Source organism: Plecotus auritus (genome assembly GCF_963455305.1).
Source record: "Plecotus auritus genome assembly, chromosome: 6".
Lineage (NCBI taxonomy): Eukaryota > Metazoa > Chordata > Mammalia > Chiroptera > Vespertilionidae > Plecotus > Plecotus auritus.
In genome coordinates, this window is record NC_137773.1 from 104,350,284 (window position 1) to 104,366,126 (window position 15,843).

At 39.7% G+C, this 15,843-nt stretch overlaps 1 protein-coding gene across 2 annotated transcripts in view; it reads left to right on the plus strand.

Moving 5' to 3' along the window:
* Window positions 1–388: 388 nt before the first annotated feature.
* PPP2R2A (protein phosphatase 2 regulatory subunit Balpha) overlaps window positions 389–15,843 on the plus strand; it is a 104,211-nt gene continuing 88,756 nt past the window's right edge. For both annotated transcript variants that reach the window (XM_080676499.1, XM_080676500.1), the window contains exons 1-2: window positions 389–697; window positions 2,470–2,544. In XM_080676499.1, the coding sequence (XP_080532625.1) occupies window positions 691–697; window positions 2,470–2,544 (82 nt within the window). In that variant the 5' untranslated portion in view covers window positions 389–690. The remainder of the gene's footprint in view (window positions 698–2,469; window positions 2,545–15,843) is intronic.

Here is a 15,843-nt window from a genome sequence, read left to right on the forward strand (position 1 = left end):
CACCCCTGTCCCTTTCCCCCCACTGGCCTCAGGACTAACCCACAGAGTCACTATTTTAAGTAGCAAAACGGGTATTCGCTAAAAAGACACAGGCCCGCACGAATCCCGGCGAGCGAGGACTTTTTCGGGACAGCTGCGCCGCCCCAGGGTCCGGCACGGCGCGAGGGCTGGAGACCGGGGGAGCTGGGCCGAGAGGAGTGCGCACCGGTCGCCGAAAGAGGCCAGATCCCCGATCCCCAGCGCGCGGGCCGGGGCGCGGCACAGGACGGTGGGACCAGGCGCCCCCGCGGAGAGGAAGGGGCGGGACCAGGAGGCCGCCCGGCCGCTCCCCGCCTCGCCCCGCCCCCGGCCCCGCCCGGCGGTCCCGCCCCCGATGACGTCACTGTCCAGGACAGCCGGCGCCATTTTGAAAGTGGAGTCGCCTGCTCCTGCTGCCGCCGCCGCCGTCGCTGTCGTAGCTGCCGCCGCTGCTGCAGGAGGAAGAGCAAGAACGGGGAAGCCCCTGAGTGAAACCCACCATCCTGCTGGCTCGTCTGCCCGCCCCTCCTTCCTTCTCCCCCGACCCCCGACCCCCACAGGTGCCATCCGCCGCCATCCGCCCTCTCTACCCCCCCATCCCCAGGTGAGGGGGGTGAGTTCAGGAAGCGGAGACCCCGAGGCACCCAGCAGGGTCACCATTTGCAGCGCAACATGGCAGGTAAAGGAGAAATCACCCTCGGCTACTGACAAGGCTCTGCTTCCTTTCTCCTCCCTCCGTCACCCCCTAGCGACCGCTGTGCCTCTCGGAGAGCTGCGGGCGCCTCGGGTTTCGGGGAACTGGTCAAGTGGGGTGCGGTGGGTGGGGAGGGCTCTGTGCGGCCAGTGGTCGCAGTGATGTCGAATTGGCTTTTAAAATGAGGGCTGAGCCTCGGCATGGATGGGGGTGGGGTGTGCGCCGGCGAGCTGCGGGGTGAGGCGTGGGTGGGGCGGGGTGGGGGCGCGGGCCGATTTGTCCCTCCTGCTCTGGAGCCGGGTGTAACCTCCATGCCACCCTCTGCCCGGACTTTTTGGCGGATCTTTCTTGATTTAATTACTGTTTTCCCCCTTGATGCAAGCCTTCTTGGGTGTTTATACAAATATATTTTGCACTGAGAAGGAAAAGTGCTTTACAAGTTAAAATGCAATATGCCCCTCTCCCCCGGTAGGCACGTATATTTTGAGACTATTAACCTGAGTTTTTTTGTGTCGAACCATCTCCTTTTCGTTTCTTACCCTTGACGTCCAAAGAGTGCAAGGCCTTTAATAGAGCAAGTTGCATGAAAAATGTGATTTCAACTTTCCGTTTTGCATCTTAGCTTTTGTGCAGATGTCCTTTTCCCAAAAGGGTTTCAATTGAGTTAAAATAGTTGTGGAGTTCAGTGATATAAATAGCCAAGAAGGAAGAGATTTAGGTAAAAGCTTGGAAGGGGGGATGATGCATAGGGAAAAACAGGTTTGAATATTTAGCAAAGAATAGAAGTGAAGGAAGAGAAAGGTAATTTTGCTTCGAGGATTCCTTTTGTACATTTTGGTGTGGCTGAATATCTTCATCTAGTAGACTTAATTCTAGATCTAGGTTCGGTTTCCCCATAGATCCAGGACATTTCCTCTTCAAGTATTTAGACCTGAAATAGAAACATTCAGGGACCAAACCAGTTTTCTTGGCTTATTTTAATATTTAGATAGGATAGGTAATTAAACCTTTGAAAGAGTTAACAAGTTGGATTGACTTATGGTTTGTTATAAACAAGTTGCTCTTTGGATAATTAAGTAAAATTAAAATTGTTTTGCTCAGGATGATGACAAATGAGCAAAATTAATTCTTTGCAAGGTCCTTTGGAATCTGAGGGGTAAGGTGAAGAGAGGCATGACAGGCTTCCTTTGAGAATCTTTTCACCAGCTTTTTCCCTCTGGAGCCAGTGATTTGCTGGCAATTCAGTGCAAGAAGTGGGTGGTGAGTGTTGTGTTTGCTCTATATGCGCTTTGGTGATAGGGTTCATACTCTACCGTTCATTACTCCTCACCCGGGCAGTGATGTTCCTTGAAGTTTTCTACCCGTTCCATGTTTTATGGTAGTTTAACCTTACTGATTCTTCTGCAGACTTTGTACACTTAAAGAAAAACGAACTTTGGCTATTTGCTTTTTTTTTCCTTACATTTAAGCAAGACCTACCAGTCAGTATTTGAGGGGAAGGGAACTTTTGAACACATGTACAATGTTAATGACAGTAGATGGCCTTTTAATTTTTCATACCCAGATCTCTTTTTTTCCTAAAGCAGTACCAACTATCTGGGACTAACCTTTTCCCAATTAGTGCTCTGGGGTGGTGGTTATGTATGTGGGCAGTACTGGACTATTAGTATCATGCCAACCATGGATGCCATCTCAATGTTTAGTACAGTAGACATGAACAGAACTCAGTTTTAATCGGTATGTGTTCTTTTTTCCAGGAGCTGGAGGAGGGAATGATATTCAGTGGTGCTTTTCTCAGGTGAAAGGAGCAGTAGATGATGATGTAGCAGAAGGTAAGAAAGCATTTATGAATGCAAATTTTGAATACAGAATCTTCAAAATCTTGATTACTAAAGGATTTCTTTGTAGATGAGTCTGTTATATAGGAACATGTTGTGTTTTCCAAGCAACAGAAGAACAGTTTCAGGAAAATAGTCTCAAATCTTTCATTCTTTAGGCCTCATTATTAATTTTCCATGAATTAAACGAAAGGAGCAGTAGATGATATATGTAAAGCCATCAAAAGAGAAATCCAAGGTCTATATGATAAAGGTTTCCTTGCTATGTAAATTCCACATACAAGTAAATGGTGATGCCTTTTCATGTTGTACATCATTTTTAGGTAATTGAAATAGGTGCCATCAACATTCAGCTCAGAAAGCATCTTGACAGTATCTTGTATTTTAGAGGGAAGCTTTTTAGTGTTTTGGTTTTTTTAATTTGCCTACTTTGAAGGTGTGGTGTTGATTAGCGTATTCGGTGAAGAAATGTTGGCTCAAATGATTCATTTTATTGTCTTACAAGGATTAATTTAGGTGGATAAAAATAACTGCTATGGATATATCACATGTGTTCTAGGGAGCTTATTGTGCACTTAAAAGCTGGATTTGATCAGTTGAGGTAATAGAATAGTATTAGTTTTTCCTCCAAATTTGTTTATTAGTGTATTTCAAAAGCTTAAAGTTTTGAAACTTTAGGATTGTGTTCTCATTTGAGATGTGGAGGAGACATTATTTCCCAAAAGTAGTTGCATTGTTTTATTCAGCAATATAATTTTTAAAGTTAAAATTTTAATAGTATTCTGTCTTGAATGACAGTAGGAATTTTCCAACAAAACTCAGATAAATTAAAACGTGTACTTTTAAGCCCTGGCTGGGGAGCTCAGTTGGTTAGAGTTGTGGTCGGCAAACTGCGGCTCGCGAGCCACATGCGACTCTTTGGCCCCTTGAGTGTGGCTCTTCCACAAAATACCACGGCCTGGGAGAGTCTATTTTGAAGAAGTGGTGTTAGAAGAAGTTTAAGTTTAAAAAATTTGGCTCTCAAAAGAAATTTCAGTCGTTGTACTGTTGATATTTGGCTCTGCTGACTAATGAGTTTGCCGACCACTGGTTAGAGCATTGTTCCGATACGCCAAAGATGCAGGTTTTATCCCTGGTCAGGGCACATTCAAGAAGCAACCATTGAGGCAACAAGTTGATGTTTCCCTTTCTCTCTCTCCCACTCTCTCCCTCCCTTCCTTTTTTCTTTCTCTAATAATAATTTTAAAATGTACTTTAATTTTTAAAATTGTCTAGTGAAAGTTTATAATTCTCAAGATTATATTGTCCTCATATTAAGACCCTGTTTTTTGACTTAAAATACTGTTTTGAGGATTTTTTCATGTTATGGTAGGATAATGGCTTTGTGTTAAGCCAGTAGAATACTTGGATATATCAGTGTCATTTTTAATGCAGTGTCTGATCAGACTTTGGTGAGTTGTGTGAGGAGCCAACTGGCATACATTATACTTGTGATACTTTACAGGGCACTCTCACATTTCTTCTTTTGAATCCTCATCTGTTTTTCACATGAGAAACCAGAACCTTAAAGAAGTTAAGAGACTCATTTATGGTCACACAAATAAGGCAAATCAAGGTTTTCTGGTGAAACCTTTTGGTGTTAGACTTGTTTAGAGAAATAAATTCTAAGTTCCAGGGAGGAGTCATGTGTTACTCATTTTGTAACTTCATTACCTGTTGAGTAGTAGGCACTCAAATACTGGATCATAGCTCTGTGCTGTTGTATAATACTCACCAAGTTATGAAAGTGCTGTATACTTGAAAAACATTCCTTGGTGATTTATTTCCATTTATTCCTTTTATCAGAGATCTGTTGGGGGGCCTCCTGAAATCTGAGCACTGGGGCCACGAGGTGTCTAGAACAGCCTTGGGCATACTACGGCCCGCGGGCCGGATCTGGCTGTTCTATCCGGTTCTCTTGCTCTCCCCCTCCGCTCCTTTACTTTGAATTTATATTAGTTCACACAAACACTCCATCCATGCTTTTGTTCCGGCCCTCCGGTCCAGTTTAAGAACCCATTGTGGCCCTCGAGTCAAAATGTTTGCCCACCCCTGGTCTAGAACATAAACCCTGCCCTGAAGGAGCTCATACTTTTTACTTGTTAAATGATAGTCAGAAAGACTCCATGGTTTTTTTTGTTGTTTACTCTTTTGTTTTTTAAAATAGAAAATGCCCAAAATTCCAGGAGTACATGAGGGGGGTGCCATAAGAAAATGCAGTTGACGTTTATGTGCTATTTTGGACAAAGGAGAATGGAGTGGTGGGGCGGGGCGGGGGAAGGGGGAGTGCTGGGATTTCAAAGGGAAAATAGGTAGTTTACAGGTAGATGGGAGAGTGAACGTGTAAAATTCTTTCTGAGCCACTCAAAAACAGTGTTACCCAGAGGGAAGTGCAATAAACAGGCTTTACTAGATATTTCTCTGTATGCCACATTTACTTTATAGTATGATGCTAAGGTGACCCTTCCTTTAAGCAGGATGTTCTTTCTGAATCTTTTGTTTTCTAACAACCAACCCAAAATCAATACCCTAAAAGGCATATTTGGGGGTGGCAAAACTTTGGTCCCCTTCAGCCCTGCCTTTGAAACTTTGAATAAAAAGTTTAACATTCCAAAAGCTAAGTTGGTAGGTTGCTCCTTTTTAATTTAACCAACCAGTTCAGTTAAACCTTTGTGTCTCGTTTGATGAGGCATTGGTGCAGATGAGCTCCCAAATTAGGCACATGGGTTTTATTTAATCAGGAGAAATTGATAATTGCAGACTTAACCTAACTGAACTAAATGATTGTGGATATGTATGATAGATCAGTTGTTCTCTTCTGCTGATACTTAGTAGCTTCATTTTGCTACTGATTTATTGCATATTTTTCTGAGATTGTTAAACATTACTTTAGCATACAGTATATTCCTAGCATTAACATGGTGAGGCTTAATATGTATATTTTAATAAAAATATGACTTGTTCTAGTATCTGTGTCTATACAAATGTACTAATTTTCAATTTTCAACTTACACTCTTTTAATTTTGGGTATTTTTGCATACTATAATTTGCATATCATAGTCTATTGTGTTTCCTAAGGGAAGATTTGCTTTACTAAAATAAAGTAAGATTAATACATTGTCCCCCTTGGTTTGTACTGATCTCTACACAGGTTATATGTAGCTCAATCTTTAGCTTTGTTTGCCTGTTTTCTGTTAATGATATAGCCCAAGTTCTTTTCCATCAAATTGTCTCTTTCCCCTCTTACTTGTAGTTGCTATCATGGCATACCATTTTTACTTCTGTAATGTTATAATCTTTCCATACTCACTTTCACCTTAGTACAGGTTCTCAATATCTCTCATCAGGATTGGATTAACTTCCCAAATGATTCCCTGCTTCTTGTGCTGTTTTCTTCTAAGTTAACCTTAATGCAGTCCCAGTGTTATTTTCTTTAGAAATCTTCAGTGGTCACTGTATCCACAGGATTATAAATTACTTTCAGATATTTCAGTCTAGAATATGAGACCCTTCACCACTTTGGCCTCTACTTCTCTAAGTTGATTAGCTAATATGGTTTACAGTACAGCTAAATGGATACTGTTCTTCAAACAAGTCCTGTACACTTACTTTTGAGTCTTTGTGTTTTGCTGTTCCCTCCCTTGGAATGCCAGTCACTCCTCTCACAAACTTCCTTCATAACATTTTGTATATACAGTATATTTAGTACCTCAAACCTCTACTGTGATACTTACTGAAAGCTTAGTGCAGGACTAATGTATCTTTGTTCTCTACACTGGCCTATATAAAAACCGCTGTGCTTAGAACAATGCCTGGCACACAGTAGGTGTTCAGTATTTGTTGAATGAAGGGATATAAGTGTTACTATTATTATGAGGTTATGAAGGGGGAAGACAGGTGAAATGTAGGCTGATGAGATCTTTCTGGCCATTATGGATTTATTTATTTGGTAGGCTTTATAACTGGATTGATGACATACAGTATCATAGAAGTCAGGAGAACTTGGGTTTTTATCCTAATGACAAATTAGTATATATCACTTTAGATAAGTTCGCCTTTGGTTCTAGTTTATTTAATTTTAAGATTACTAGACTGGATTAGGTGATTTCTATTGTTCCTTCTAATCTTGTTAATTCTCAAAGGTGTCCTAGAAAGAAACAGTTAAATTGATTGAGATGCTCCACTCTCTGGGAGCCTTAATTTAAAAATAAGTCTACTGGACTTAGTTACTCAAGTCTTAGAATTTTCATTAATTTAATATTAATATTGTTAAATATTAAATACTTTTTTGGTTTTCATTATTTTATGTAAGTATAATTTTCCTTAGCTTCATATTTGATACTCTTAGACTTCCTTTCATAGGAAATTATTTTAAAATGTGATTTTATTACATGAAGCCTGTTTTTATGAGCCTTTGATCCAAATGCAGTGCATCTTTTCAACACTTGGCTTCCTGTTTATTTTTGATAGGATATAGACATTTATGGATGGTTCTCAGGAAAATAATTTTAAATGGTAGAGTGGAAATACTCCCCAAATAAGGACATAAATAAAATTATGAGAAACAACTAATCTTTGGGGTTTCACATAATATTTAATAGTTTTAAATCCATTCTATATGTAATGCTACGTATTTTTTAGAGTAGAATGCATCTTAGATTTAGGCACTACTGTCAATTAGTAGGAAAAAAAGTGGTAGAACCCTATTGTTTGCAGATTTCAAATATTGGCACACTAGAGGCCCGGTGCACGGATTCGACCAGGGTGTGTCCGACCCGTCTTGCCCAGTCTCTACCGGTCGGAGCATCTGCCCCCTGGTGGTCAGTGCATGTCATAGCGACTGGTTGACTGGTCAAATGAACGGTCGGACACTTAGCATATTAGGCTTTTATTTATAGGATTAGCTATATTCTAAAACCTAATGACCCATAGCAATGGTTTTATTTAACATTTTTACCTTATATCCCATGAGGTACTCCTCGTCTCTTTTAACTACCATTACTGATAGAAGTCTAGTACTTAATGCAGTACAATCACTTAGAGTAATGTAAAATTGCCCATAAATAACATGAATGACCATATTTATCTGGTTTTAAGCAGTATCTGTGTCTTCTTTTTAAGATACTAATTTTCTTATTCCTTTATTGATAAAAATACTTATATACAGGGTGCACGAAATTTGTGCACGAGGGTGGGGTGTATCCCTCCGTCCAGCCTGCACCCTCTCCAATCTGGGACCCCTCTCACAATCCAGGACTGCTGGCTCCCAACTGCTCACCTGTCTGCCTGCCTGCCTGCCTGATTGCTCCTAACTGCATCTGCCTGCCAGCCTGATCACCCTCTAACCATTCCCTGCCAGCCTGATTGACACCTAACTGGTCTCCTGCCAGCCCAATTGCCCCTAACTGCCCTCTCCTGCTGGCCTGGTTGCCCCTAACTGTCCTTCTCTGCAGGCCTGGTTGCCCCCAACTGCCATTCCCTGCTGGTCCAGTCACCCCTAACTGCCCTCCCCTGCCAGCCTGGTCGCCCCTAACTGCCCTCCCCTGCCTGCCCGATTGCCCCTAACTGCCCTCCAATGATGGACTTGGGGATGTGTCCGAAACCAAGGTACATGCCCTTGACTGGAATCGAACCCGGGACCCTTCAGTCCACAGGCCGACGCTCTATCCACTGAGCCAGACGGGTCAGGGCTTAGCTGACATTTTGTCTCAGGTTATTAAAATAAACAAAAACCAAAAATTAAACTTAGTTATTTCCTAATACTCTCTTCTAGTGAACTAAAATTTAAGCTTCTTAAAACATGGAGTAAGCAGAATGATGAAAAGTTGTTTGAAGCAAAGAATTAATTTTAGTAAAAAGATTCCCATATTATGTATTTGCACACATATATTGCCTAATTTAGTTGAGTTGCAGGAAGAAAGGTAAACTATATTTTAAGTTTCTTATAAGTCGGAAAATTGAAGGGCTGGGGATAGATGTTTTAGTTAATACCCTCAACAATAATCTCCCTTATGTGGTAATGGAAATTATAATTGAGTAATCAAGGGTCAGCAAGTTTCTTTCTTAGTAGAAGGAAAGGCCTGGTTATATGTAAAATATATTTCTTACAGATAATTGAATTTAATTATTATCACTATATAATATAGTCAGTATCAGGAAGAAATGGCATGGCCATCTTAATTACAGCAGCCAGCATTTATTCAGTGCTTAACTAGGTATTGTTTCAGGTGTCTTATATACAGGGTGTCCACCCTCCCCCCCCCCCCCCCAAATGTATATACTACTAAGAGCTGGTAGCCCAATTGATGTTTCTTTTTTTTTTTTAATTGTATTGATTTCAGAGAGGAAGGGAGAAGGGAGAGAGTTAGGAACATCAGTGATGAGAGAGAATCATTGATAGGCTGCTTCCTGTACACCCCACACTGGGGGATCGAGCCTGCAACCCCGGCTTGTGCCCTGACCAGAAATCGATCCATGACCTCCAGATTCATAGGTCAATGCTCAACCACTGAGCCACAGTGACTGGGCTGATGTTTCTTTCTTTTGAGATTTAACCCATTGGGATTAGTAAGATTTAAAGTGTGTATAGTTTTTTTGGAGGACACCCTACATGTTCATTAATCTTCACAAAAACTCCATGAAATAAGTAGACACTTGTTTTTCTTTTTTCTTTCCCCTCCCCCTTCTTTTTAAAATGCTCACCTGAGGATATGTTTAGAAAGAGGAAGGGAGAGAGAAACATCGATGTGAGAGAGAAACTTCGATCAGTTGCCTCCTGTATGAGCCCTGACTGGGAATCAAACCTATAACCTTTGGTTTACTAGGACAACGATCCAATCAACTAAGCCACCCGACCAGGGCAACACTGTTGTGTTTCCATATTACAGATGAGAAACTGGTCTAGGAAGGTTAATTTAGTAACTGTGTGTTCTTGAGCAGGTGGTGGACCTGGGATTCTTAACCTGAAACCTTTTACTTTCCCTAATGTAATTCTTTTTTTTCAAAACTTGAGCTACTTCTTTTAGTTCAGGTGAAGTTGTTTGAGGTTGTCAGAATGTGACTTGCTTATAATAAAGTTTGTTTATAGTGTCTAGTAGATTGTTATTGTTTTGAAGTAAATTTGCAGGCCTGAGTTTTCTGCTGATGGAATTCTTTAGCTAGAACATGATATAAATGGGCAATAATGGCTTTGTGAATCTTCTGAAGTCGTATGTAAAATTGTATTGCGTGTACTTGTTTGTATGTGCACTTTTCTGGTCAGAGAGGGTCCGTAACCACTGTTAAAACAGCTATCATTTACTGCATTTCAAAGTGTGATCTGGGTGACCCTTCAATTCTTTCAAAAAGCTTATCAAGTCGAAAGTATTTTCATAATAACAAAAATGAATGTGCACCAATGGTACAAAAGCAACGTGGGTAAATTTGCTGGCGCCTTTACATGAGTCAAGGTTTTGGCACCAAACTATACCAGTAAGTAGTCATGGTCATCTTCCATCATCATGTACCAGCAGTTTAAAAATGCCAATTTTACTTAAAAATGTTCTTGATGAAAAGTAAAAATTATTAATTTTATTAAATCTTGACTCTGGAGTACATGTCTGTTTGTGTGACAAAATGAGAAGTATACCTAAAGCACTTCTTCCATTGGCCAGAGTACAGTGGTTTTCTGGAGGAAAAGCATTGGTGTAAGTAATTACTATTTGAGTTTCAAGCTGAATTATCTGCTCTTTTCACTGAGCATTATTTTTACTAGTATTTTTACTACTGATAAATTGTGGTTATTGAGACTTGGATGTTTTGGCAGATATTTTTCTCAAATGAACAATGAATCTTTTGCCTCAAAGGACAGTATTTGTTGCCCTTGATAAATTTTGAGTTTTCAAGCAAAAATTAGATTTTAGAAATTGGTATCTGCCATCCTGAGCTTGATAACTTTCCAGTACCTAAAGATTTTCCGGATGAGATCAGTAATGATGTTAATGACTGCGATTTTTGATATTGTGTAATGAAATGTGCCAGCCTTTGAGAGATCTGTGTAACTGAATCAGTATTTTACCTGTGATGTTTAAACATCATGCCTAAGCCCAACCGGTGCGGCTCAGTGGTTGAGCGTCAACCTATAAACCAGGAGGTCATGGTTCGATTCCCAGTCAGGGCACATGTGGGCTCCATCTCCAGTGTGGGGTGTGCAGGAGGCAACTGATCAACAATTCTCATCATTGGTGTGTCTATCTCTCCTCCCTTCCTCTCTGGAATCAATAAAAATATATATTTTAAAAAACATAAAAAACATCATGCATAAGTAAAAGCGCACATTGGAACATTGGATTTTAATGTAATGAACAGCTAATAGGGTTTCAGATACCACAAACCTTTAAGAAACTACCATATGTTGAGTTTTGGTGTAATATCTAAGAGATATTCATAACTGCCTACAAAGCCTGTTAAAATACTTCTCCCTTTCCAACTATATACCTACGTGAGGCTGGATTTTCTTCATGTATTTAACCAGCACAACAAGAGTAGTATGTTGATGCTCTAACCGGTTTGGCTCAGTGGATATAGAGCGTCGGCCTGCGGACTCAAGGGTCCCAGGTTCGATTCCGGTCAAGGGCATGTACCTTGGTTGCAGGCACATACCCAGTAGGCAGTGTGCAGGAGGCAACTGATCGATGTTTCTCTCTCACCGATGTTTCTAACTCTCTATCCCTCTCCCTTCCTCTCTGTAAAAAATCAATAAAATATATTTTTTAAAAAAAGAGTAGTATGTTGAATGCAGAAGCAATTAAGATAATCTGGGTATCTTCTGTTAAAACGGGCATTAGAGAGACTTGCAGCAATGTAAAATGCCATTTTTCTTACTAATTTATTTTGGGAGGAAATAGTTATTTTTCATAAATTTGTTACTGTATAAGGCTTAGCATTACTACTTTTTAGATGAATAAATATTTTAAAGTTTAAAAAACCCACGAACCTCAAGATAAGTGATAAGAATAGTGTGCTACTTTTGTACATGAAAGCTTTCCTCTGACTTGAGATTGTTTCAGCTTGCCGTTCTTTAGATACCAAATCAGATCAGCCTTAAACTCTTTCATCTGGTGATCTTGGTGAAGAAAGGATACTTTCAGGACTTTAAAATATGTGTTTTTAAATTTAACTGCCCCTTAGATTAAATACCAGTACATATTTGCCAAAATACTTTAGCTCTAAAAGTTTTCCAGGGCATTTTCCACTCTGCTCAGGTCCAGCTATCATTAGTAGTTAATGTAGGATTGCTGAACTCCTCAGAGCCTAGTCTAGTGCAATTCTGGGTTGGCCGCCTGGTCATTAGAAAATAATTGGTGCCCTTGGCATTGTGTTTTAAGCCCAACATGTTGAAGTTTGATATGTTGTTTTATTCCTGAAAGGCATAAAATATGCATAATAACTTTCTATTTCCAACTCTTCTAACTACTAAAAGGAGAAAAGGAGAAGAAACAGTATTTTTCTTTAAATTCTACTTTAAAGTACAACATAATTCTATTTTAAAATAGTTGCTTAATTTCCCATTCTTAGAATGCAGTATCAACTATTTGTTGCTTGGTATTTTCAGTATTTTTGTGGCTATTTCTGTCCTTAAAAAATTTGTCCAAGTATTTAGGACTTTTAAAACTTGATGTACCAATTTTCTTTCCATGTTCAAACATTGGGTTTATTTTAAAAGAAAGCTAATCTTGCCCTAACCGGTTTGGCTCAGTGGATAGAGAGTCGGCCTGCAGACTCAAGGGTCCCAGGTTTGATTCCGGTCAAGGGCATGTACCTTGGTTGCGGGCACATCCCCAGTAGGGAGTGTGCAGGAGGTAGCTGATAGATGTTTCTCTCTCATCGATGTTTCTAACTCTGTCTCCCTCTACCTTCCTCTTTGTAGAAAATCAATAAAATATATAATTTTTTTAAAAAAGAAAGCAAGCTAATCTTTTATTAATATGAACTACTTTTAGTTAATATTAGCAGTAATTGATTAAAATGCCATCTAGATCCTTGCCAGTGGCATATGTGGAATCCTTAGCGAATTATTACTGAATGCTTCTGTACACCATGATATACTAGTACACCCTTAATTGTAGTTTCTGTTGGTTGACTTCCTTGAATGTTCAGATGTCAACTGGAGTCTCTGCATGATCTTTGTCCAGTTCAAGGGGAATCGTGGACCAACCAATGACCCTGTTTAAGAACCTCAGCTTTAATGTAATATTTTGCCTATGGTTTTATGCCTACTGAAATTTGGAGGAGTCAAGGAAGTCCTGTCACATGCTACAACATGGATAAATCTTGAGGACATGAAATCCAATCACAAAAAAAACAAATGCTGTTAAGATTCTACTTGCATGAGGTATCTAAATTAGTTAAATTCATAGAAACAAAAAACAGAGTGGTGGAAACCAAGGACTCAGGGGAGGACAGAATGGAGAGGCTTTTAATGGGTCCAGTTCCAGTTTTACAAGATGAGAAAGTTCTAAAGATGTTTTACAACAGTATGAATATAGCTAACACACTACTGAACTATAACTTAAAATGCCTAAGATGGTAAACTTTATGTCAAGTGTATTTTACAATAAAAATGCATTAAAATATTAGGGAGCTAAAAAGTATTTCCCTGGAAGAATTAGTTCTGCTGCTAGGACCGGGTTTTGGCTCCATCCCTGCTGGGCATGGAGGAGGCAGCTTATTGATTTTTCCACTCTTGCATCATTGTTTCTCTCTCTCTCCCTCTCCCTATAAAAAGTTAATAAGAAATAATTTTTAGTCCATTAAGAAGGTATTGTTTCTTAGGAATCCTCTTAGTTTTTTTTTTTTTTTAATCTTTTTAATGTCAAAGGAAAATAAAACCTAGGTGCAATCCCATCTCTACTACCAGTTTCTATAATAACCATTTTGCATGTTGCATCCCATCCCTAAATAAAGAATTTGACAATAACTATTTATTGCCTACAACAGCCTGTGTGTGTTGCAACAGAGCCTTCCCTGTCTATCAGCCAATAGAAAATATTAAAAATTCCTCTTACGTAATCTTAGAAACATATCTACTCCAGGCTCATAAAAACTATTACCTACGGGAAGCTGGGGAAAAGGGTAACACTAAAAAGATTCTATTTCTCCTTTCAAATGAAGCAGACCTGAACCTCTACAATGGCAAATTCCAGATCTTTGGAAAATGTTTAAAAATTGCCTACCAATCCCTATTACCTACTTTGGTTTCTCTCTTAATACAGACTACTGAAGAAGAATTTAGATCCCTTCTAAATGAAATTAAAAAGGGGCAATTGGTTCAAAATCCAATATATTCCTCTAATATTTTTGCCTATGGTTCAAGTGACAGTAGTTTGTAATTTAAAAAAAAAAATTTATCAAGGGAATACACTAAAGCCATTAAGTCCAATATCTTAGAGAAGATTCATCCCTCTAATATTACATCACAATAAAGAATTATTAAGATGCCCTGCTGGTGTGGCTCAGTTGTTAAGGGCATGCTCCTGGGTTGCAGGTTTGATCCCTGGCCCTGGTTGGGGTTCGTGTGGGAGGCAACCAGTCTATATGTGTCTCTTTCACATTGATGTTTCTCTTTCTCTACTCCCCCCATACACTCTCCAAAAATCAATGGAAAATATATCCTGGAGTGAGGATTAACAGCAAAAACAAAACAAAACAAAAAAGATCATGTATTCATATAATGGAATAATATGCAGTCATAGAAAGGAATGAAGCACTGACTGATACACACTGCAACATGGATGAACTTTGAAAACATTATGAAAAGTGAAGAATGCAGTCACAAAAGACTGCATGTTATATGATTCCATTAACTTACCAGACACTGAATAACTGCACAAATTAATAAGCGTAACGCAAATAAACCTATTTTTCTTGTTCTCCGAAAGCAAACTATTTACTGTTGCGTACACCAAACAGGTCAGTCCAAAACTAATGATGTGGTAATCGGCTGCTAAAATATTTGCTGCTAGTATTAGTAGAGAGAAATGGTGCACCTGTGCATAAGGCGCATAAAGGAAATGAATGCAACATGATTATAGTAATCAGTCATTAGCGAATGTTGTAGTTTGTTATTAATATGTATAACAGGATATTGTAAAAATTAAGTCACAAAATTTTTATTAAAACGTTTCTTACATACTGTTATATAGGCTGGGCTGCAAAAATATTCATTGTGGGTTGCAAGTTTGACATGCTTGCTCTACATCTACACTAATAAAAGAGTAACATGCTAATTGACCGTACCTTCGTGACACCCACCAGCCAATCAGGAGTGAGTATGCAAATTAACCCAACAAAGATGGAGGGTTCATTTGCATATGCAGGCGCCGAGTGGCCAGGGGCGGGGCATTCCGCACCACCCCAGCCGCTCTGGGCCTCTGGGCAACGTGGGAAGGTGGAAAGGCAGCTCCGGCCAGTGCGAAGGCAGTGCCGGCAGCCGGGGGAAGGAAGGCCCATTCTTGCATGAATCTTCATGCATCGGGCCTCTAGTCCAGAATAATATAATTGGGAAATGAAAGGGGACTTGGAACATGCATTAGTGTTCAAAGCATCCTTTGCTATTAGTTTCATTTTCCCTTAGAAGGTAGGAGTGGAGTTTGGGAGCATTTGAAGGTCTGATCTCAGGAAAATCCCATAAAGATATTGACCCATAACTGCTAAGGCTGTAAAAAGCCCTGCCTTCCTTCCCCTTTGTTGCCTAAGGCAGTGGTCAGCAAACTGCGGCTGGGGCTCGCGAGCCGCAGCTTGCCGCTCTGTTGACTAATGAGTTTGCTGACCATTGCACTGTGTAAGGCATTACCCTTAACCAGAAGTTTTGACTTCAGGTTAAAGACATTATTAAAATGTTTTTTAAGTGTTTTTTCCTAAGGCAGGGGTTGGCAAACTCATTAGTCAACAGAGCGGCAAACGGCGGCTCACGAGCTGCACTTTGCCGACCACTGGCCTAAGGCAACATTGTAAGTACAGTATTCTTTTACATTGTAAGTATTTTCTTATTACACTTTCCTCCACAGCTTAGCTGATTATCTGAATTCTTTACCAGATCTTGAGTAGGATGAAGAATATATGTAGAGCCCATAAAAAATTCTACAAGAGTCTGAAGAGAAAGCAGATTTTGCTGTAGTAATGAGGACCCTTTTTTCTCTTGATTCCTTATTCAGAAGTGTGCAATATTATTGTTGTTTTTTATTTTTATTTTTTTTATTTTTTATTTTTTTTAA